The sequence below is a fragment of the Rhea pennata genome, chromosome 8 (genome assembly GCF_028389875.1).
Source record: "Rhea pennata isolate bPtePen1 chromosome 8, bPtePen1.pri, whole genome shotgun sequence".
Lineage (NCBI taxonomy): Eukaryota > Metazoa > Chordata > Aves > Rheiformes > Rheidae > Rhea > Rhea pennata.
The window spans coordinates 11,580,056-11,605,320 of NC_084670.1; the positions used below are offsets into that span (position 1 = coordinate 11,580,056).

General features: G+C 39.3%; 1 protein-coding gene across 1 annotated transcript in view; it reads left to right on the top strand.

Moving 5' to 3' along the window:
• EIF2B3 (eukaryotic translation initiation factor 2B subunit gamma) overlaps positions 1–25,265 on the top strand; it is a 101,069-nt gene that overhangs the window by 22,055 nt on the left and 53,749 nt on the right. The window contains exon 5 of the mRNA XM_062581902.1: positions 4,078–4,189. Coding sequence (XP_062437886.1) covers positions 4,078–4,189 — 112 coding nt within the window. The remainder of the gene's footprint in view (positions 1–4,077; positions 4,190–25,265) is intronic.

A 25,265-nucleotide genomic window follows, 5' to 3' on the forward strand; every position in this document is an offset into this window, starting at 1 on the left:
AAGCATTTTGACACCAGTGTTTATCTGTGAGATTGGATGCTAAAGGTCTCCTATTCAGAGCTACTCAACTTAAGCTGTCCTGGGTAACTCTAGGAAGTTGGTGTTTTCTCTATGAACTGTCCCAAAGGTTTATAAGAGAACGAGATGGTGAAAGGTGCGTTCTTGATTCGCAGGTCAGCAGCCCTTACTAAATATCACATTCCTTCTCCAAAGAATTGGTGTACTAGAACTTTTCAAAGGAAGGAGCTATTTGAGTTTAGGCTAAACAGTACCTAACAAGAAACTGAACTGTTTTCTCTGAAATTTTCCAAATTTCCCTCTTAAGGCAGGCAGCTGGCATCAAAAACTTCATCCCAAACAGTTAAAAATTGACAAGGCTTATAAACAACTAAAGACAAGATACTAACACAAAGTGTTGGGCAGCCTTTCATGGTAGGTGGCACTATTAACTCCTTCTCTAGTAAGTGGCATGTCCATGGTTCTGTATACTTGCACAGTACTGTTCCAGGTTAGATATTAGGAAATGAATCTTTAGTCCTGATAAGTCACTAGATGTATTTGGAGCTTTATTTATTGTTAGACTGTTGCTATAAATTCATTATTTTTTGAGTCAAAGGAGAACAAAATGTTTATCTCTCATGCCATGTCACTGCTATTAGGATATTTTTAAACATTCAAGACCTGTGATGGAAGGAACAGTTTTTAAATTATCGTGAACTGCAACTTAAATTAGCTATAAATTGATACTGATGATTGATTGTCTTAAACGCTTGATCTAATTCAGTTGCAGGTTATAAGGTGAAGTTCACTGGCTTCTATACTTAGGGGGTCTCATACTGATTATAATAATCCCGCTCACTGGTTTTTAAAATTGATTAATTAGAGACATGGCAATTAAAAAAAAAAAAAAGGAAATGCTAATGGATTGTACTAATCCAAATAAACAGTGTGTGAGTGCGTGTTAGAAATTCAGGGACCCAGAATAGAGTCCTGTGCTTAAAGGTGACTTGCAAGGGACTGGGTGAGGGAAGAGTGCTTGAACCTTTCTGTCTGTAAAGAAAGGCAGAAAAGATGGGGATGGTGGCTCTTCTCTGCTTGTTTTTCTTGTCTTGAAAGCAGCAGGCATGTCATCACTGGCGTTTCCCCTGTTTGCCAGAAGACCTCTCTGGTGGTCTTGCAGGCTGCGTCACGTGAATTCTTTCTCCTTAATTGAAAGGGTAGGGGTACTGAAGCTTTAACAAAGGTGTCTTTTCCCAAATGTCAATTAATTGTGTTTGATTAAAAATCAGATGATCTGACTGAAAATTATTTCTTCTCCCCACTGAATTGCTCAACTTCCATTCTCTTGTGATGTTGTACTTTCTTTAGCTCATTAAAGCCCTCAAAATTGATGAGATTTAATTTCTAGGATACTTAAAAATGGCAATAACTGTTTCAGATCCGTATTTATCTATCATGAGGAAGCAAAATGCGTCCTGTATTCCATTTTTATACTTTAAATCATTTTTTAGTTAACGTCACTGCAAATTTAATGTTTTTCTCATTCGTCACAGGGTTTTAGTAAGCTAGCTATGTATTCATTCTTCCATTTTATCTTTCTTCACTGCAGAATGCCAGTGTGATTTGAAACGGCCCTCTCTTGTCTCTGGGTAATTGATTTTTTTTTTTAGTGATAAAGATTTATCTTTTTTAAAATTACAAAAGTAATGCTGTTTATTGTCAGTGTACAGTGACAAACTTACTTTGACCTGGCATTCACTGCGTGTAAAATACAGCTCTCTAACATGGTTTTGCTCTCTGTTTCTTATCTCTCCACAGAAGCAAGAGGAACTTGTTTGGCAGTAGTTATGTAGCCAATATATAGCTGTGCTTTCAGCAGATTTTTGTTTTTTGATGCGTAGACAAGACCTTTCCTGTAGCAGTGTAGTATGTTGCAAGTAGAGATACTCTAGGCACATTTAGTAGATAGACAGTGACACCCGAACTTTCTTTGAGAGAAGTATGAATACCCTGCTGGAGAAACACTGGCTTTGCTCTGCCAGGAGACCCCAGTTAGATGGCAGTGGCGATAGTTGTTTAGCCCCTAGTCTCAACTTTCATAATGCTCCTTAGAATGAGGTTTGTCACTGCTTTGAAGACTTAATTCTGATTTTTAGAATGTGTGAGCTAATTGTACTTAATTTGTCATATTGTTGCAAGTTCAGGCCTATTTTTGTGCTCCTCTGCTGTATAATTAGTTTCTCAGAAGGGGTGGGGAGACTTCTGAAGAGGGTATACTTGATCACTTGGATCAAAGGCTGCCAGTAGGAGAGTTTTCAACAGCTGCATAGGTTTGACTGTATTTTGATAGCGGTTGTTCCTATGGTAACTCTGACGGAACAAATATGAAGAAAATAAAGGATGGGGCTGAGTTTGGGGAGATGGTGTTAAAATGCAGTTTAGCTGAGAAAAGATCTTAACAGCATCCTCTATAAGCAGTTAATTCTTTATGTGATTAAAGGCTTAGGACTTGAAAGATTGAATATTTGCCAGTTCGGCCCTAAATAATAATATTCAGTGGGAGAAAGGAGGTTTTGTTAGAACTATGCACTCTGTATGTATATTCTTGCACAGTCTATGTTTGTATAAAGAGCATTCTATTGATGCCACCAGAATTATGGCTTATATTACCAAGTGCAAATTAGAATAAGTTTCCACTACTATGTTCATAAATATGTACTTTAAATTTTAATAGATCAAAGTCAGTGTTGATGCACTGTCACCAATTGCAGCAAATAGAAAATGCCACAGTGTTATATGTGACTGTTAAGTATTCTCTGCGTTGGCAGTTTTACAAATAGATATTAAACAAGTTAACCCACATAGAAACATCAAAGTGGTGGGAGTTTTAGAATCTGTGCTGTTTATATGTATTTGTGTGCGTGGTTTAGGTTTTATAGTGCTCTCAATATTCACCTGAAATAGGAGATCAGTTGTGAAGTAGTTTTGTCTTGCCTGAAATCATAATACTCTCCACACCACCTAATTCTAATGTAAGAAATGGAATAATTTATGATGAGGAAGAAACAACTGGATTTTGAAGAATTGATTGTCATGGGTTTTGTCATTATGAAATTCAGGTAGTAGTTAAAAGACAGAGAAGGGAAGCACAATTTAGCGTAGCTCAAGATAGTGTGTTGCATGTCAGGACCTGTAGTTGGCATCTTCATAGCAAAGATACAAAAAGCTGCAGGGACAGCATTTTGAAGGTCATGATCTCTATATCAGTTACCCAGCAACATGCCCTTGTGGCCAAGAAAGCCAATGGTCTTGTGGGGAGCATTAGGAAGAGTGTTGCCAGCAGGTCGAGGGAGGTGATCCTGCCCCTCTACTCAGCCGTGGGGAGGCCTCATCTGGAGTGCTGTGTCCAGTTCTGGGCTCCCAGTAAGAGAGAGACATGGAGCTACTGGAGAGAGTCCAGCATAGGGCTACAAAGATGATCAGAGGGCTGGAGCACCTGCCCTACGAGGAACGGCTGTGAGAGCTGGGCCTGTTCAGCCTGGGGAAGAGAAGACTGAGGGGGGAATCTTATCAATGTGTACAAGTACCTGAAGGGAGGGTGTCAGGGGGACAGAGACAAACTCTTTTCAGCTGTCCAATGTGACAGGACAAGAGGCAATGGGCAGAAATTGAAGCACAGGAAGTTCGGCCTGAACGTGAGGGGGAATTTCTTCCCTGTGAGAGCGACAGAGCACTGGAACAGGTTGCCCAGAGAGGTTGTGGAGTCTCCTTCTCTGGAGACGTTCAAGGCCCGCCTGGATGCAACCCTGTCTACCATGCTCTAGGTGACCCCGCTGAGCGGGAAGGTTGGACTAGATGATCTCCAGAGGTCCTTTCCAACCTTACTGATTCTATGATTGTACTCTGGCTGAAAAGAAGTAAATGAATATTGTGGAGAATTAGTACAAATTTGTTATTTGTTGGGTCAGTCTGAAATCTAGTATTTCATGTTTCAGGGGTGGTTGATGGTCCCATTTGTCTTTCCAGCCTGCATTAAGACAGGATTATATAATGTTTGTGTTTGATTTTCTACTTCAGTGGAGCAGCGCGACTTTATTGGAGTGGATGACACAGGAAAAAGATTGCTCTTCATGGCTAATGAAGCTGACTTGGATGAAGAACTTGTCATTAAAAGATCCATCCTTCAGAAGTAAGCTTATGACTCCTTGTAATAGAAACTGAACTTGGAATGGGTGGAAAAGGAATGATCAATAAAGGCAAAGTGGGATGAAGAGAAAAGAAGTTAAAAAAAAGCTTTTGCAATATTCAGTGACAAGCATTTTGTTATTCCTTATATCGTTACAAGCAGTTCATAGGTTTGTCTGATAGCTTTATTGGGAAAATTTCCAGGGAAAGAGATGGAATGGTAATTGATGGAAAGGTAACACTTCTTGAAATGAAACCCGAATGGCTATAGTTCAGATACAGTCTTTGTAGTCTATCCCACACTGACTGTCAGGCTTCACCTCTGCGATTAGACGCATGTAGGGCATCCATCTGAGAGCTGGGAAGTTCATCCATGTGCACTTTGTGAATCAAGGATGTGGACATCTGGGACCTGCTCCTAGGTAATCTCTTCTGTGAAAATACCGCTACCTGCTGCAGGCCATGTGAGATGTTTGGGCTTTAACAATCCACTGCTAGGTGCTATCTTCCCTTGAACATCCTGCTTCTAGATGTGAAGTAGGTGCTGTATGCCTATGGGAAGATGACTCTTCTGCTTGAGTTTAAGATTTACCCTTAGAGAAAGGTGGCCAAGAGTAGGCCATGTTGACAACTGTGATGGTAAGAGCCTGTCCCATGGTATTTCTACTGCCTCTCTCCTCAGATTTTCTTGGGCATGGCAGGAAGCAAGCTGCAGGCATGCCTTCTGTGCATGCACAGCAGCTGATTTGCACAGTGTGGTAAATTCAGTACTGTTGCGTGCTGTGTTTTTGACCAAATGAAAAATAATAGATCTCTTCTGTACTAGCGAGGAATATTGTATCTACTGTTAGTGCTAGGCTTGTCTTTATGGCTTTCTCATAGCACAAACGGGTGACTATAATATAACAACTTAGAATATGCTGTAACGCATGTGATCTTAGTTGACCTCTGATTTTACAGGTTCATCTAAACAGAGGATTCTCATTCCTGCTACCCTATAGCTAAATTAATCAGACCTTATCCTACAGACCAAAGTCTGCCTTCAGGAACACCTGTTTAGTCACATTGCTTCAGCAGATCTTCTGGAGTGTTACTGTTTGGGATTTGATAAACGCAGTGTTGGTAATGTACAGATGGGATAAAATCTGTATGTCTCTCTGTCTTGGCTTTGATGGTTTTGCATATGCAAATGTAATATAAAATGCTTCCAAGTAAAGCCTCAGTTGATAGACTAGAAGCACAAAGAGCGAAGATCTGCTAAGTGTGTACAAGTCGCCAAGGACTTGATTTTATTTTATGTATTTTACTGAGGTTCCAAGGACCTCAAGCAGCCTGGCACTTTGAAGCAGCAGGCTGAAGCACTGGGTCATTATTCACTTGGGTGATCCTCTAACACTGCTGTCCTCTGAAACCTCCTGCATGGAAGCTAGTGTGGTCTCTGTGTTTTACAGTTGCCATCTTGGAGACGTTCCTAGGGAAGCAACATAGTAAATGGAAATCATGAAATATTTTCAAGCAAGAGGGAGTTCCAGGGTAGCAACAACTGTGGGAGCTCCAGGAAGACAAAATGTTGGCAGCTAATGATGTTTTAACCACTGTGTTGTCTAGACCTGCTCAAGCCTTGACTTTCTCATATGAGAAATGAAAGCAACACTTAAAACCATCTTTGAAGTTTTTTTATACATCATACATGAGAGTAAAGCAAGAAAAAAAGAGCAAGCCCAATCTTGCTTTTCTTATGGATCACTTGAAGGCTGACTTTCAGCTACCCTGTTGCTGTTTCTTGCTCTGGACTTTGTTTTGATGAAATAACAGACTTTGTGGCACTACAGGAGAATTTCCAGTACACTCATTTGTTCCTTTGTAAAATACAATAGACATCTTGAGGGTGTTGTTCTTGTTTGTTTTGCTTTTAATGATCCCTTTGAAAGGTTATGGTGGTCTTGTTACGTGAACTCTAGAATTCTTTCGTGCTTGGTTTGTTCTGTGGATCCTTTTGATTTTTTTTCTTTTTCCTCTCACTTCTACGGAGAGGGATGGAAGAAGGGACAGGGAGGGAGTGGTGGGAGGAGTGGGAAAAGGAAAGATGAACTTCTCTTTAAAGTGTAGACTCTTGTTACTGGTAAAAATCTAGATCCTATACAAAAAACTGTTCAAAGGACCTTTGACTTCCCCTTCTCACAGGAGGGAAGTTCTGTTGACAAAACATCCAAAGTTGTAGAACGCTAATTTAAATCCTTGAAGAAAAACCTTTTTCTTGACCTTTGCCTTCTTCCTATCATTGGATTTCATGCTCTTCACTTTCCAGCCATGAAAGAGCAGCTGGTGGGGAGGGACAGAGGAAAATGCACATTCTCCTGAATACCTGTTGAGTATTAAATATTTGTTTGCTCTTCATTCAGGCATTTTGTAATAACTAAAGTGGTACAGAATGAACATTTTAATGAGATTTATAAATTTCTGGTGTAATCTATTTTTCTCTCTGTTGTTCTGTTTCAAAGTATAGTTAGGACTTCTTTTAAGGATTTGTTTTTTTGTTTTGGTTTGAGAGCTGTGAACAGTTGTTTTGGTTTTGAGAAATACATGTGCTCCTTATTACACCACAAAAAGAATTCTGGATTTTGTTCCTTTGATTGCCAAAGCAAATCTGACAAAGCTTTCCATTCAGCTATTGGAATTGCCTGTTTTTTTCTGTGCAGTTAATCATTCTCCAGACAAGTCCCACAGGTAGCATCCTCCCCCCAGTAAACAAGTGCAAAACAGTATCAAATATATCCGTTCAGGCACATTTCAATGTGTCTACCACTGCACCAAGATGGGCTGGGAGGAAAATTTATTGGTAGTGCCTAGAGAGACTAATACCACAGGGGAAAGCATTTTCAAGGAAATGGTTCCCTGTTTGGGTAATGAGAGCTTATAAAAAGCCATGAACAGCCTGTGCGTGTCATTCACTCTGGCAAATAGCTGCAAGATGAGATACTAGAACGAAAGAAATACAGTTTGGGGAAGTTTTGGAGCCAACTCGGGGGCCCTTTGAAGAGAAGGAAAAGAAGGTTATATACTCATCCCTGGAGCCTGGTTTTGCCGGTGACATCTCTCTGACTTAAGGTTTGGCGGAATGAAAGACTGAGGAAATGATGAGAATTCCATAGCTGCCTTTTTTGTTTTCCGAGAGAGAGGGGGGCAAAGGTATTTGTTTTCAAAGTGTGATTACAATGGACAGGGAGGTTTTTGCTCCACCTCTGATATTTATGGTCATGCAAAGTGAGACAGTAAAAGACACCTGTTGGAGCAGGTCTAAATTTGGAGCGTTTCCTTTTAAGATATTGTCGGCTGTTTAAGGGTGAGTTAAGTCTTCGTGGGTGTTCCATCTGCGCAGATGCAGGTGCAGGTCTTCTCCTAGAGAATACGTTAATAAATCACCACGACAATCCCAGCTACTTATTACCTCATTCATTTTAGACAGAAAGGAATACCTCGTCTCCAAATACATAGAGAGTACTAATGAGTAACCTTGAAGTAACAATACAGATCTGTTTTTACGATATTTTAATAAATAAAGGCGGGGGGTAAAGCAGGGGAGGAATCTTTTTCTTCCCTTTCCCCTTGCATCATGAAAGTAAAAACGATTGGTATACTATAATTTTAAAAGTCAGTGTTGCCAAGTGGGTAGGTAATGGGAGTTCAGAAATAGCTTTGATGCATTTGATTTCCTTTCTGTTGCTTTGGGATGTTGCCTTTTTTCTGCTGATAATTTGTTTTAAATAAGTGGATCATATATAAATGCACTGTAACTTCCTTAGCATTTCTGTCATCTGAAACTGCCTTCCTTGGGAAACTGGTGTCTCGGAAATTCTTTGCCACTCCTATGGTGGTTCATTTATTTTTGTTTCAAAAAGTAGCTCCATGAGAAAGAATGGGAGTGACACCGATATAGGCAGGTGCTCTACTGTTTAAAACATCCTAAACTAGATCCTGGACAGATGTCCTCTTCCAGGCCTGGCTGTACTGGTGAAGGAGGCTACCACCTCCAGGCTGTCCATCCAGTCCCCAGCTGGATGTATGAGCGAATACTTCATAAGCCACGTGTGTCAAAATGAGTTGGTTTACTTTCAATAGATTAAACAGCATGACTTTGATAATGTGGTTCCTTTTGCCCTGCGCGTTAGGGAGTGCTCCCACAAGCAGCGCCCCTGGCAGATCTGGAGGGAGGGATGTGATAACTCAACCTGATAGGGAACCAGGAGGAGCAACTGGGGGGCAGTCCAGGGAGCCGTAACTCCTTTGCTGGACTCAGCTGTCTATTAATGAATGTACTTGGTGCTGTTCCCACGGTGGTAAAATTGGTAGTCTTCAGTATTAGCAAGCTTTTATTAGGTTTTCTGTGCATAGAGTGATGTTTTTGAGGAATATTGTGGAAAGGGGTTGAAAGTTTGGGTTTTTTCCTAAAATGTGACTTCTTGAGATTGATGTGTGGATCTTCTTGTCTTTGCAATTATCTCAGATCTGCTCTTTTCATAAATAAAAATAAAATTTCTAATTAGCATCCAGAAAATAAATCACATTCTTTCTGGCTCCTCCATCACAAAAATTGAAGATGTTTGTGTGGATTTAGGTAATAATCCTTCTGCAGATGCACAAGCCAGAACAGAATCTGGTTCCCTTTCCCACAACTGAATTGGTTTCACAGTACTAATAAGAATTTAGAAAGTTGTAAAAAGTTACTTTAGTCAGTAAAGTCAAGTCAGTAAAGTAAGATCTGACCGTGAATCAAAACAGGGGAACTAGGTCTATTGAATAAGAAGGTACAGTTTTTACACACTAACTTTTCAGGCTGTAGCCACACTTTGAAAACATAGATGTAAGTTTAGTCATATTTCTTTACAAAAGAGGATCTTACTGAACACTTCAGCAACAGAGTGTTGGCCTGTGAGGTGTTGTTTGAGCCACGAGTTGGGAATTACATGTTCTCAAGATACCCTTGGAGATCTTACTTGCCTGTTTGGAAGTTCTCAGTTCACTAAGAGTAACTGCTCTAACCCAAAATGAATTAATTTTCTCAGAACATATGCCTTTTTATTATGTGTTTACACTTTGCTCAGTTTGTTATGCTTTTTTTGAAAACGCATTGGGGGTGACTGTAGCCTTCCACTTTGGAGACAGAATATTTTTTAAATAATGTATTGTTTTTAAATAGGTGTAGACAAATATAAAAGAATTTGTAATTCTTTGCTTTTATATTTTATGTTTGTGCAACAAATATGAATATAACGTGAAAACAGGTTTTGAGACATTGAGCTTTATATTTTAAAGAACGTACTGCTGTTGCTGATTTTAATGCTGTTGCATCCACCGAATTTTATTGTGTTTTGCTGTTGCTATATTTTTTATTCATTCAACGGTGGGCTGAAAGAATGTACAACATATCTGAGTCCTATTTATAAAGGCCATGGCATGCCATATCCTGATGCTGTACAGGTAAGAAGTCATGAATCTTTAAAATCTGGAATTTTTAGAATCTGGAAATAGTAACAAGACACTTGTTGAATTTAGCCACAGAAAGACTTATTGGCAATGGATTTAGTTTGACTACTAGCTTTTTGCCAACTTTATAGAAAGCATAAGATTAAAAGCACAAAGCACGGGGCTCGGCGTTTGGTTTATAATCGTCGGTAAACGTATATTGCAGGGACTGTCATTAGTCATTTGTCTGCCTAATGCTATGGTCTCAGACCAGCACTTAGCCCGTGATTCTGTTCTACTTTTCGAAGTTTTCAACGGAGGAAGAGATGACTGTATTGTTTGGATGCTGTTGAGCGCATGTGACTTGGTAAATGCAGTGCTTCGTGTGAGTCATCACACCGGACAATGCTGAGGCTGGATCTCATTGTTACTGGAACCAAGGCTCAGAAAGATGACAAATGGCCTATTCATTTTAAAAAGATGTGTTAATATTTTCATATAGTTGCCACTGTGTCTGTATTTTTTTTTATCAGTGCAATGAGCTTAGTTTAATTCACAAGGTAGGTGGGAATTGTATCCCTCACTGGTTATTGGTGTGGCATATTTACCCTGTTTGAGCTAGAAGTTCCTCTGTATAGTCTAGTTGGGGGAAAGATACGGAACAATCAAGATTTTACTTTGAACATATGTTTTCAGCCATTGTATGTATTTGATGTGGTATAATGTAACTATTAGGGTTTTGACTTACCTGGCGATCTCAGGATGACCACTAAGGCATAAAGGGGCACAGATTCCTTATTGTGCAGGCGGTATGGTACAGAGAAAAAAACCAGAGGTCAGAGGAGTTATCCCTGCTTGTGTGAACACTGTCAGGCTCTCCCCTACCACATGTCAGACATGTGTTACTCATCAGCGGGATGTGGGACTCCATGATGCAGAGCAGACTGGAATGCAGAGTTAGTTAACACCCGCCGCTGGGGAATTTATCAGCCAATGTGGAATACAGGGGGGAGGAAACTGCCTGGTTTAAAGCAAAGTAAGGGTGAAATGAGGCATGTGACTGTTCCTCTTCAGTTAAAAAGCCTAATTCTGCTTGGGGCTGAGGGCCTGATTGCTTAGCCCAAGCAAAGCTTACTCTTGTGGTTCCCTTACCATGTTGTCTGTCTGTCTGTCTTATTATTATTGTTATTCTCTAGTATCATGTTTAGCAGAAGCTTTTTCAGTGGGCTGGAGGGAAATACCTGTGGGATTTTTGCAAAGCACTATTAATCTAGGTCATGCTAAGAAACCTGGATTTTGAAGAGCCTTTTCCTTCAGCCTGGTCATTGAGATCCCAAATCACTAACTCACAGGGATACATAAAAATGATAGCCTGTCTATTAAAATTAGCTACACTTGGCATCAATTGAACTGTAGTTGCATAATTTTTTAATGCTGAGTTATTACACTTACTTCTTGACTACTGTGAACTTCAACCTCAGTGATTTTTTTTTTTGGTGTTTAGCGCAGCTAAGAATAATGCAAAAGCCCTAATGGAAAGAATCAGAATATACAATTAGCTGCTTAAAGGTATGTATGTGTGCTCATGATCCTTATTTCACATTCTGCTTTATTCCCAGCAAATATATATCTTTCAAAATGTTTCCATTCATTAAGAATACAATGTTGAATTCCCTCTTGAATAGCTGTTGTGTGGTTCTCCCCAAACAGCATTGTGCTGGCAGTTTCTGGAATTACACAGGAAATGAAGAGCATAGCAAACTTCCCTTTCTCTTGTGAAGACTTGCTCCCCGGGAGTTCTTCCAGTGGATCAAGTAAATAGCAGAGATCCCTTCTGAAGAGCAGCAGCATGTCCTCTACATTTTGTCTTTAAACAACCCTTATTTTCTCTGGCTTTAAATCCCTCTTTTTCTCTTCTTCAAATTGATTATACCTTTTCTCCAGCTAATGAAGATTAGATGTAGATTTCTTCTGCTAATAGTTAAATTTCTTATCCAGCCATCAAGAGATTTCTTATAGAACTCTCTCCTTCTCCAGCCACTGAATGTGAAGTACTCAGCTAGGAAAGAAGAGGAAGTGGTGATTAGACCTTCATATGCTATTTGGCATTGCAGAGACCTTCCACAATTACTCATTTTAAACGTAACTTACATGTACCTGCGTACCTGCATACCTGCAGGTTGGCCAGCAATAACTGTTGTTATTCCTTTAGCTGGTCATCTTTAAATTCTTTAAAGAAAAAAAACAACCAAACAAAAAAGACTCACCAGAAAACAAGAGAGGAGAGGAGTATTCTTAATTTCAGATTAGTGGAAGCTCAGGAGTTTGAAAAATGTGGGTCAGTCAATGCATACAGATTAAAGAGAATAGGCACTCAGACTGAAAATGACTGATGGATTTTAATTAAACTCCAAGGGTTGGAAACAAACCAGTAAAAAAGCAAGTGAAAGTCAAGTTGAAGCTGAACTTCTAGTTTTTCTGCATGTAAATACTCTGAGCAGCTTATGATATTTGCAAGAGCACAAGAGACAGTATTCCCTTTGATTTTTTTCTTTGCTTTATTATTCTTAATAGATATTTATATTTATATACATGTATCTATAAAATGTGTGTGTATGTGTATAAATACATATATATGTGTAATTGTTCACTTTTAATGCACTGGTTATTTATAGAGCTCTTTTCTATATTATTGTTACTAATTTTGCTTCCTAACCCCACCCCTCCACTCCCAGCACCCAGATCAGCTACAGCATTGCTGAAAGTCTGAATTTCTCACTTTTGTGATTTTGAATCTTAGCCAGGTAGAATAGTAATAACAGAATCATGGCCAGCAGTGCCATAAATTTCAACTAAAGTATAGGGGAAGAAAGGTGATTTCTGTTTGTGCTATTGTTAGAGATATTTATGCAGGGCAGGTCTTTCAGCAAGTGTGATTATTTTCGGAGAGGCCCTTTCTCCATTCTCGCATTAGAGCGGGCTGGGGATGTGTGTGGGGAACAGCACCTGAGGAGCAGCAGCCATACGGAAGGAATAAAATCTCTTGAGAATGAGACTTCTCTTTACAGCCATTTTTCACTTCTAAGGCCACTTGAAAAATATTGTTCTTCAGGTAGATCTTTTTCCTAGATCCCTGGGTTAGCATTTGGGTGCTTGCCATTTTCCCAGACCAAGAAGCTACTGGAGATTTAAGCTTTTCAAGTAGGAAAGTATGCAAGCACATATTTTGCAGCACCAGACGCTATTGAAAGAATAATGGACCCTTCCCACATTCAACTCCATTCTTCTTACACGCACTCCCAGACCTCTGGAGCCGCTGTGCTAGCAAATGATTACATTCTGTTTCTCTTCCGTAACTCTTCCTAAACAAAATCTGAATTGAGACGTTGATTTATACAACTTAGATTCCTTTGTTAAAGGTAGCCCCTGGTTATTGAGAGGATGGAGCACTGAGCCTAATTACTGCTTGCTGGTATGTTTTTCTGTATCTTACCACTTGAGAAAATAGTATATTTTAAGATCTGAGGAGTGTATCGTGTGTTTTAGATGCAAGTCATGATAATGTAGCTCTAGAATGCAAGATTCTGCATTTTTGTTTTTCCCCCAATTTGCCTTATTATATGAAGGCAAAGACTTGGAAAAATTAGACTTTGACATGTTTTCACTATGCCCTTAATATTTGCCAACTGAAAAGGACAGATTATGACACTAAGGAAATTATATAGATTACGAGGTCTTATATGTGACAGGGATAACCTCATACCTGGGATAAATGACTTTTCAGAAAGGTTATCTGACCTTATTTCCTAGTAATTTATAATTTTCTTGGGTGGGGGGAAGAGATGTTAGTCTGTTTGATTGTTATAGAGAACCACTGAAGTAGGCAACCTTTCTCTTTTCAGGGGAAGAGTTCTCTTGCTCTCTAGGTGATCTGATGCTGGAAAGAATGTAAATTAAAATGTAAATTGATATACTATTACCTGTTTGCATTGATAGTCTTGTAGTTAAAGTATGAAAAAGGGATCGTGCTTCTCTAAATGGCTTTGTGGCCCCTATTTTTTCTCTTGATTTCTTCATTTTTAAATTAACCTAATATAACTTTCCTGTCTCATAAGAACATAAATCAGGAAAGCTTGTATCAGTGCTGTAAATGTAAAATGCTGCTCTGAGTACGGGGTATTGACTGTTGACTTTTCTACATTTAGAATCAGAATAGTACTTCTACAGAAAGCAGCTGCTGTAGCATTGCATACAGTATGAGTTATAGCCACGTTTAAATCTAGACGTTTACTTTCAGCACTTGCATTTCTGCATCTGTCAGACCCCAGTAGTACTTAAATACATTGCTGTGTAGTTTATTATTATATTGTTATATGCTGCTGTTCTTATAATCACTCTACTCTCTGCAATTTCCTCTCAGTTTAGTTAGTTATTCTGCAGTCCTTCGTACAAAAGCACTGGACATACGGTGAAAAATAAAATGTTTCATTTCACATTGATGAGCCACCACTCCTGGGTATACAGTCCAGATTGCAGATAGATGGTTCCCTGTGTACGCCCGAACTGGTTTTGCGAATAGTGGCTTGAGCTGGCACTGCTTGTAGCGCCGCACCTGAGCTAGCCTGCGGGTGGCTGTACTGCTGCCAGGGCCAGGTTAGCTGTGCCAGGGCAGCGGCATAGCTGTGCACGTAGCGTAGCCTCCGAGCGAACGAGCCCTCCTGGGGCTCAGAGCGTGCCCCCGAGCTCCCCGGGGGAATCCGCGGGAGCCAGCTTTGGTGCAGAAACAGTACTAGTATTGTGCAGGTTTTCCGAGGTCTCTGTTATTCGGGATGAAGGAGAAGAGGTGATATTTCTTAATCCTAGCGTTTGTTTTGCTGCTGTCCACTTCCAGCCCAGTCATCTGATGACAGTTCTTGAACTCTGAAGACTGGCATTTTTGTTACCCGTAGGTACAGATCTGGTCAGCACTTTCAAGTTCTACCAGAATGTCAATGTCAAGTAAGAGTTAAAATCCTTTATAGTTCTTGCTTCAAATAGTTTACTTTTTATAGTAGAAAACTAATTCCCTTTAGAAAGTGATCACTCCCACGAGTACTTGTTTTCATTTCTCCTAAGACATTTTAAAAGCATGCCAAAAATTTCTGCGTTAAAGCGTCTTTTGAGATGATTTGGAATGCCAAGTCAGCTGCTTGTGTGTGCTTTTCTTGTGAAAATTTTATGCATGAAGGGAAGGAGTTAATGTTTTCTGAATGACAGACTGTGTTAATAAAGTAAAAGGTGATACTGCCCTGCTAAATAGTGGCCCTATAGAGATCCTGTGCATAAATGAGGATATAATGAACATATATGTCAAGAATGCTACAAACAACAGAAATGCCAACATTAAGGCTGAAGCACAGCCGAGGAACCTGCTGGAAAGAAGTCTGTCATTTTAGCTGTTCCTTCGTTTCTGTGTTTTGGAATCATAAAGGATAATTTTCACCATAATGAAGGCAGCAAGCTGCAGCAAAATAATTTAAAGGCTAATTTCCCGTTGACACTGTTTCTGTCTGACTTCTTAATTTTCCTAAATAAAAATGTGTTGTGTCCACTGTGGAGGTGACTCGTAGATTCCATTCAGGACTTTTGGAAGTTTTCCATCTTTTTACATCAGCTTTATGGCTGCTGTACTACTGTTGACTTCCACTTTTCTTGCAATGTCAGTAACAAAACCCAAGCTTTAATTTGGCTCTCTCAATACGAGTATCCAGAGCCTAGATGGCTTAGGGCACTACTGTTTCCAAAGGTTTCCAGATATGCTGGTGTGTAGCTGGTGAGTCATTTTCATCATTGGTCAGTTATTTTGCAAAGTTATTGTATGGTGGAGAGATGAAAGCTGAATTGAGCTGTTCATGGTAAAAACAATTAAAATTAATTGAGTTTATGGGAAGGTGCTAGCAATGTGAGGCTACAGCCAAAAGTGTGCTTGCACGTGTGTGATAGTCGAGGATAACCTCAGTGCATGCAGGTGAAAGATGACGGGGCCGCATCTCTGCAAAGGCTGAACTGATTGCAAAGGGCGAGTTCACCGGTCAAAACCGCTTGCTGCAGGCTGGGTAGAGCATTGGTATGGAGAGTTAGATGAAGTTATACAAGGAAGGAAATTACTGAACCTCGAAAGCATTGCTCGCAGGTAGTCACTGGCTGGTTTGTCTCTAGAAGTAGATAGTATTTTCTTATTTACGCTTAAGGTTAATATTCATTCTGAAAATTCTGGGGTGTTTGGGCTTCTAAATCTAATATGAGGAAGAACAGCTAGACAAAATTTGTGCCAATATGGATCCAAGTACAGGGAAATAAGTGTACGAGAACCCGTTCTTTGCAGTCTTGTTCATTACCTTAAATAACCCCTTTCAGGACACTAACAGTGGCAGTAGTGGGTCCCCTGCTAGTGTCTGTAAAGAGGGAACTTTGTAATCAGCTTGGATAATAAGACCCAAAATAGGTCTTAATATAAAAATGATCAATTGAGGTTAAATGTTACCAGAATGTATGAAGCAAATGTTTTGCTGTTACTTGATCATTTTTGTGCTTGCTTGCTGAGATTTTTACCAGTTATATTTATCTATGTTTTCTGAGTATCTTTTATTAATGTAGCTACTTCGTTGCTGAATAGTAGCTTTTTTTTTTTTTTTTTTTTTTTTTTTTTTTACTCACTGCTGGGTCACTTCTAGCTTTGGTTTGAAAGGAGAGGTTATCTTTTTTTTTTAACTAGAAATGGAAATGTTGTACTGTATGGTTTGTACTTCCAGAAAATTCTTCTGGATTTTAATTTGTATTTGATTTTTGGCTGGTTTGCAAGAATATATGATCCAATTGATCCAGGCACATTTTTAATTGAAAGCATACTTAGTTTGTATACATGGAAAAAGTATCATTTGCGGGTAGGGAAGAGCTCATGGGAGTGCTTGAGTGCTCTTGTCTGCACCTGGGCATGTAAGTGTAGCAAACGATCTTATGTGTGTGTCTGTTGTGTATTTGTTTCTTTTCATCAATGTACGTCAGAGGTCTGAATACAAATAAAGCGTGCTATTCAGGCTAATTAAATCAGTGCCTGTGTAGAAGAACTTTGTTTCTGGAATTACTCTTGTAAATCTCAGATATAAACAAAAACCTAGTTATTTTTATATCGTTTCCCTTTGCCTCATGTATGTGATTCTGGGAGTTGGAGAGTTATATGTTTATGCTTTTATTTTTATAGCAGAATATTTGTGTGGCTGGATTTTTATTGAAGCATAATTCCTGGTTTCCTTAAAGCTGAGCAGTGCTACTGTACAGTGGAAACACACATTAATTTCAGAGTAACTGTAAAAGGTTGTTCATTTTGAAGCTGTCAAGGCCACAGAATTGCTTTCAAGAGTTTCTTCTTTGAGAATTGTTTGCCACTTTTGTAGAAATTGCTGCTTAAGCCACTGAAAGTAAATGGGAAGCTTTTCCTGAAAGACAGACAGACAAAGAAAGTATTTAGGCCGTGGGATCTTACTGTCCCTCTTTCTCCTGCCCTACCTACCTGTGGATGATACAGGTACAGCTGTTTTTTTGTTGTTTCCTTTCACTTGCGTGCTGAGATGAGCAATATCCAGAGGCTCTGTTTAAGCTGAAGTTGGGTTTAGTTTGTTCTTTCTTAGTTTATAGTTTCCTCACAGACTGTGAACACATTGAGCTAGTTCCTTTAAAATGCAGAATAAAAAGACAGTACCTGTGTTAACGTATTTAGGTTCTAAACTCTTATATGATTATGGATATGGTCCTTGCTTGCATTAAACCTGATATTCCAGCTCTTTGAAGTAAACCTATCTTCTAGTGAATTCCTATGAAATATAAAATCTCCTTTTTGTTAGCAGTGCAGCTTCCCTGGTTAGAATAATCAGGCCCATGTCTCATGTTGAAGTGCCACAACTCCTGTTTATTTTTAATAGTGAAATATATTGGGAGCTGAGTCAGAAGCGTGAGATTTTTTAGAAGCAAGCATAACACTAGTCTTTTAAAGCTTCCTGTTCATTTTGTTTTCTTACTCATTGCTTCTTAACTCTCTTCGATTTAATACTGTTCTCTGCAAAAGCAACCATTGTAGACTTGGGCCTTTTTATACTACTGATACAGCCTGGAGAGTTAGCACAGGTCTTTATAGTTACAGATTGTTCCTAATACATTTTTTCTTTACAAGCTAAGGGCAGGACTGTACATGAATCTCTCTTATTGTATTTGTGCTTTGTACTCATGTACTTGTTGACTGTTTTACAAGCCAGTAACGTAGTAGCCACAGGCTAGGAAGCTTGCCCAGAAATCTGGCATATTTAATTAGTCCTAGTAAACAAGCAGAGTTTCAAATTTAATTTTTCCTTCTTTAATTCCATATAAACCTCAAGCCATTTAAAGCTTAATTTTGACACTAGCTTCATTTATGCAGTTGGATGATACTGAAGCAGTCCACAACCACAGGCAGGGAATAGTCCAATCTCTTCCAAGCAAGAAGGGAATATGAGATGTTTTGTTTTAGTAGTATCTGAGGTTGTCATAAAATTGTAAAAGATAATTTTTGGGTCATCCAATACACATTTTCTTTTTGTTGTGCTAAGTGTTTCAAGATGAGAAAATTGTCCTACCATGAGTTTTGCCTTGTAAAGGAGAAGGATTGGCTTTGTTGCCACTCTGGTCTTTTTAGAGAGGATTGCTCTAAAAGCAAATTATAGAAGAATCTGAATTCTCTAATTTGCCATGGCCGGTTTACTGCATCTAGCCAGCGATGTCTAAATCACTACCACAAATGGCATGCTCTGTAGAGGGCTCAGTTGTTGTCTTCTCCTTTTTCTTTTCAATCACAGCTTGAAAATGGTTCAGCAGTGAAAATGGTTCTGAACTACTGCTTTCCTTATTAGAGACCATTAAAGTTTAGATTAATAACATTTCTCCTATCTATTTCATTGCTGAAACCAAGCTGTCTCCAAACAACTAGTGTACCAGTATCCCCTTATCACAGCCATAAGATGCTAGTTTTAGCCAAAAACTGGGCTTTGCAATTGCAGCTTAAAAACCAAAAAAAGAAGCAGTATTTAAATTGCGAAAAAGCACTGATGAGCTGTATCTTATTAGCTGTCAGGACAACTCTTCCTTCAAAGGTGTTTTTTTAAAATGAACAATGACTGTTCTTTTGTATTTATCACAAAGGCAGTTCCCTCACAACCCACCTTCTGTGTAAAGCGTGCTAGCTAGCACATGCTGGGAGTACGCAGAACGAACGATGCTCTTCCTTGCACAAAGTTTCTCACTGAACAGTAGCCATCCAGGAGAAGGAAGCTAACTTACTGCTCAAAACACTGGCTCACTGCATTGAATTTGCCAGGATTTTCTTCTGTCCACTATTCTAATTGTCACTGTGATCACTGTGCAAAAGGGAAGAAAATGTCCTCCTGCCAGCCTTAAGCTGTTATTCAGATCCTGTTAATTGGTGAAAGATGAGAAAGGTTTTAGAAATCCAACCCTGTCCTTAGCATATGGTGTATATTTATGTTTATGTTCAGCTGGGGTTTAATGTTATAGTGTTCCAACTTTACGTCCTCCTGAAAGCATTTTAGGTGTAAGCTTACTTTCTTATAGTAAGTAATATGATGCAGCAACTTCTGTTATAGCTATTAAAAAATCTGGAAATTTTAAATCATGAGTAATCTAGTTTAACCAGAAACTAATCCAGTGTGGTTCTAACCACTGTAATTACTTGTTTAAAAAATGTAAATTTGGACTTTGGATGGATGTTTTACACTTCTTGTGGTAACAATAGATTTTCCCGAGTGGGCTGATGTTTTGGGGGGGATTTTTTGTGTTATTTTTTTTTCCTGATGCTCATGTTCATTATCCTACAGTATTTCTGATGGTGTTTTGTAAAATGCCAGTTAGCTGTTAAAATAGTTGCTTATAAAGTTCTTTAGAGTTGAAAGAACAAGCGTCTCTGCAGTTTCCATCTGATTTCAACTTTCCTTTGGTTTTAAATTCCGATGTCATGCTATAAAAAGAATGCTGTATTTTTTTAATTGCAAGTCCTTGTTTTAATGAAGTTCTTATTTGACTGTCAAAATATTAGTTGATGGATTAAATAGTATAATTTCATTTGATACTAGAAAGAAATGCAAATGTCCTAGTGTTTCTTTAGTGATGTTCATATTGCTCAGGGGATTTCTTCACTGCAGAAATTACCTATATTCTGCTACTGGAGTTTTCCCTAGTCCTGATGGCTGTCTGTGTTCAGAAATCTCATGTCTCAGGGTTGATGTTGTCCTAAATCCAGACTAGCGTGTATCCATAGATGTGTCTGAATACATTGACTGAGTCACTGTTTTGGTTTACTCAAGCCAGGAAACCCCTCTGTTTTTCTGTAGGGAAGCAGCATTCATCACATCTAGTTGCTCATATCTTACTGTAGTTTTCTCTAAAAAGTATTTTTCTTTTATGTGGACCAGTCTGTGTCCTGGCCACCACAGCCAGGCTCCTTCTGCATTGGTAGCAGAGTCTAGTTCTGTACCCACTTTCTTTTAATTTCTGGCTGAGATGAAGCTGTTCTCATTAAGTATTTAACGTTTATAGTTGTCTGTTAAGATCTTGTCAGGATGAAGTCTACTTACTGTGTTACCAAATGCTAAAATGTTCATGTATAAAGTGGAGTTGAGAAGTGAATAGGTAGGACTGTAAAATGAATCAAAAGTAAGACAGAAGCAGTAGGTTCCAGGGGGAAATCAAAAGGAAACACAGGTCAAAGCATCAGCCTAGGAAGCTACAGAACCTCAAGGAGCAGGAGGGAAGAATAATTCACTTACTGTAGATGACGGAAATGAGTTTTGCCAGATTTACTGCAGAGGACATCCTACATGGGCTGGATTTAGGTAGTTTTCAGTAATTTAAAACACAACACTTGAATTTTTCACTTCTTTGCATTCAAAGCTCATGTCGTCTCTCTTGCTTTCTAGACTCTAAGTACTGGGGGGAGCCAGACACTGCTTTGTCTGTCTAACACAAAACATGAGTTGCTGAATAATACTTAAGGTGTAAAAATTGGATGTGCTCTTTTCTTGTCTGTCCATCTTGTTCTCTCTGTCTGTTCTTCCTCTTAACCCTAATAGCTTACTGTCAGTCTCTTGTCATATTGTTCTTGGGTTCCAGGAAATTTAACTGTAGAAAGAGATAGAAATATAACGCAATGGAGTTTGCATGCATTGCCTTTTAGTTTGTATTTTAAATGGAGAATGCTGGCTGACTATTACAAATGTGCTGGTCTGAATGCATGTATCTTCTAAACAAAGACTCAGGAACATGCACCTTCCGTCGGAGGAGCCCATTTGCTTTTCAGTTGAAGATCCTACAAGAGAAAAATGAGTGATCAGGTAGAGCCTGTGCACAGTAACAGGTTGCAAGAGGGATTTTTCAGTTCTGATAAACTGATGGTGCAGAAGGTGGCTTTCATAAGATACCCGGAAAGCTTTTCACAAAGGGAAGTCTAAAGGTATGTGTGGCAGCTATAGTTTGTCCTGCTTCTGGGCACTGCAATGTGAAAGGGAAATGCTTTTCTTCACCTTGTTTTATTCGCTTCTGATTTTACTTGGCAGTTGGGGGTAGGATGGGGTGAGGGGTTCTTTTTGACTATGTTTCAATAGTCTGAAGGTAAACAATGACCTTAAATCTCTGAGTTTTGTACATTGCAGATTATAAATTCTAGTCACTAGTAAAATCTGCCTCACCTGGAAGGTACAGAGCGTCTTTTGAGCCTTACTCAGCAAGGCTCTAACCAGTGAGTTGCACTGTTCTGGGTACTGTATTGTTTGTCTTTGAGTCTAGGCAAGTGACATAAAAAATTGTGGCAGCCTTGCTGTGTTTAAGCTATATATTGCTAGTGACCTACAGTTTGACCCAGTATTTAGTTTCACTGTTTCCCATGCATTTACTGTAATTATTTGATTTAAGAAAATATATCATATGTCTACGGCTTAGCCCTTTGGGAACTGGCGTAGGAGGGATCAGCAGGAGCTGCTGTTCTTCAGTAGCATCTGTACTATTCTCTAGCTTCAGCTGTTTGCTTAAAGCTTGTTCTTCTTATGTGCTGTCATCCTTTCAGCTCCTGTGATTTTAGGGAACCGTTATTTACTAACGTGAATTTCCATTAAGCGGGAAGCAAAATGAGCTGAAATTTGGAAATTATTAAGCTTACCAGGTGCAGACTTTTAGCTTTTTCTCTTTGTTTAACAAAGAAAGCATTTCCCAAAGCTTGGTTAAATCTCTTAAATCATAGTTTAGCCCAACATAAGACAAATAAGCTCAGATACCAGATCTTTACCAAAGTGACTAAGCCATGTCCTGTTCCGTTGGAACTGAATCAGTTACAGTGCACAATAAACTATTTTATTGTCATCCTGGCCTTGACTGTAGCATAAGATGATTACATTGAATGCATATAATAATAAAGCTTACACTTTGTATATACTACTTTAAATATTTTGGCAAACTATAGAAAGAACTTTTACGTGCAAGGCTTGATTAATTCTTTTCCTCTGTGTATAGAACAAGTAGCTGCCAGAGCTCAAGGGTAAAACCTATTAATAATGTCTCTCCTGCAGTTCCCTCCCTCTTTTACAGTATATTTTGTTCATACTCAACTCTGTACTCATCATTTTGGTCTGTTGCTTTCCCAGTTTCTGCATGGCAACTTGGGGTGCTCTGGCAGAGTTGCATCTAGCAGAAAAGCATCTACTGTATAAGATTTACATGAGCTGTGTATTTCAGTGGAGAGCAGAAAAAGAGAAAAAAGGCAGGGTGGTTGTGGGAGCCCTGGTTCTGGCGTTAATTCCTATAGCTCTTAGATTATATAGTTGTAGTTGGTATGGCAGGGAAGAGCTTAGATCCAAGTGTAGAGAAATGCCTTCCCCAGCAGCTATGTCCAGCGTGCTCCTAGGGATGCACATGTAGCCAGCAACACAGTTGTGCATCTGCCAGGATGTGTTCCTCTGATTTGGGCACAACTAAAGAATTACTACTATTCTCTTTTTTATATATATGGGGAAACTGAAGCAGGGGAAAGAAAAACAATTTGTATAAGGTCATGGGATGAGTTGGCAGCACAGCCATCAGAACCTCTAGCTATTCAGCTTCGAAGTCAGGGAGATACTAATGTTAAAGCAACAGTCAAGATAACGACTGATTTCTACAGGAGCTTACAATGGATCATTATAAACTGCTCTTGACCTGAAACAAATATTAATTCTGTGTATTGAGTACTAGCCTATATTCTTTTTGCTAAAGTCATGTCATCTTTGGCTGTCAGTGAAAGAAAGTTCCTTTACCAAAAAGTTTCCCACATATTTTTGTCAGAACAGGTTCATAATTTTTGTTATGTTGTATGAGTGTATTAGAAATGTAAAACAAACAAAGACATGCAGTGAAAATTTTAAATATTTATTATTCAGAAGATTTTTCAAGCAGTTTAGCTCATTAGATCAGTAAGTTTTTGATTCTAAAAGTGCATCCCACTTCTGATGCAGTGTGTCTTTAGAAGTAACAGCCAAAGGATGGAATACTGTATTCTCTGTAGGTAGCTATCAAACACCTCTCCTGGCAGTTGACTGGGCATCTAATTTTAGAGTTAAGCTGTGAATGTGGCATATCTTCTCATTCCAGATCTTCAAGGGACCAAAGTGTGTCTTTCACTTTTGTCTATGATTGTCACAGAATTGGAGGAGGAGAAACAGGGAGAGCCTGGAGTGCCTCTGAGCTTGGAAATGGAGGACAGGATCATGGGGCCTGTGGCACATTTTGTAACACAAGTAGTAGTAGCCTATGCCTTCTTCAGGACCATCTTGGGGAAGTGCATTTCTGCCAGTGCCCCTTTCTCCTCTTATGCTGCTGAAGTATTGTTCCTCATACCGTGAGCAGAACCAGTTTTGCCACTCGAGATATTGCACCATCTAATTAACCTTTATTCATTTCTCTGTTAAAATCTAGCAGAAAATGAGTGACTTAGCAAAATCTTGCGGGATGGCCCAGAAACAGTCGAAGTTGGGCCGTGCACTGTCTACAGCTACTGCTCTTCAGCCCAGAGGTGGCAGCATTTCACTGGTGGGCAAAGTGGGCCTTGGATACAGTAGGGATATTCATTTTGCTAAGTGCTTTGGGATCTTTTTGGCCAAAAGCACTGCGTAAAATTAAGGTCATAAGGTGTCTGGGATTTTGAAGAGCCAACATAACAGTGGTCTTTCATTATTAGTGAGTTTACAGCCAAGAGCTGTCCCGTAAATGAGCAATGTGATTTAGAGGGTTTTTTTTTCTTTAAAAGTAGGAATGCTTGAAACATTAAAGGTGGTCTGGCAGCTTTTGCTATAAGACTTCTTTTAATGTTGATCTGTATACTGGTTGTATGTCAACACGAACACCGCCACCATGCAGACAATCAAGGGTCAGCACTGTGCATTGGATTAGATTGTACACTTCTTCATGTAAGAACACAGTACATATGGAGAACGTGGTATACTAGCTGTACAGACTATATGAGCTATGTGTGATTTAATTAGAAAATAAGTGTGTGGAATGCATAGTTTGTACTTACTGTGCTTTTATTTTTTATTTTTTTAGAAGTAATGGGGATGGGGGGACGATGAACTAATATTCCAAAGTTGAGGGCGGACATGATTCACACATCAGTTCAGAAGCCAGATTAGTCATTGTAGTTATGATTGGTTTTTCAATGTGTCAGTGCTCAGATTAGAGTACAGATAGCCTCAGGTCTTTGAGCTTATTTAAAGACCCTCGTATTTTCCGTCAGCAGCTGTGTGAAGTTAAAGGGAAGGAGGCCATGGGATTTCTCTTTCTCAGCTAGTTTATTTGGGAGGTGGTGAGGTTAATGTGGCAATATCCCATGCTTAGTAGAAGCTTTTTGGCTTTAAGCATTGTGTGTGCTCCCTTCAGATTTATGATTTTGACCCCAGCCTGGCATTATCACATTGTCAGTGGGAGCGCAGGGCCGGTTTGAACCTCCAGCTCTTGGCGTTAATCTCCCTTAATTAGTTTACAGTTGAAACAATTGACCGTCTTTTTGCCTTTAAACAGGGGAAGTTTGCTCTATCAGTGGTTGACTTCCCCGAGGGAGGAAATCCTGAGGGAGGTTATCACGAAGAAAAAGCTCAGGGCTCCCCTTTCAAAGTAACGCCATGTATGAAGCATGCATCAATCCTGTTAGTACTGCTTATTATTTCACAATGGCGTGTGAGGAATTACATGCACCAAGCTCTTCAAGGACTCTTGCAGACCTTTATGTATTCTCATCCCGTGTCAGGATTTTGTGGCATTATGTGCTAATAAAAGCTGATTTTACACATTAAATTTTAACATTCTTGAAAATTGCTCTTTTAATTGTTGATCTCTCCCTGCCTCCTCAGCAGATCTCTGAGCCTCCTCAGTGTCAGCTCTCTGCCAGGGAGCCCTCCATGCCTCATCATTAGGGCTAAAATCTGCCATCACTTAGCGTAACACACAGAGGTTGCAACTAGGAGCAGCCCCTTCCCTTGCATGTAAACACACACAATAATAACCACTATAATGGTAGA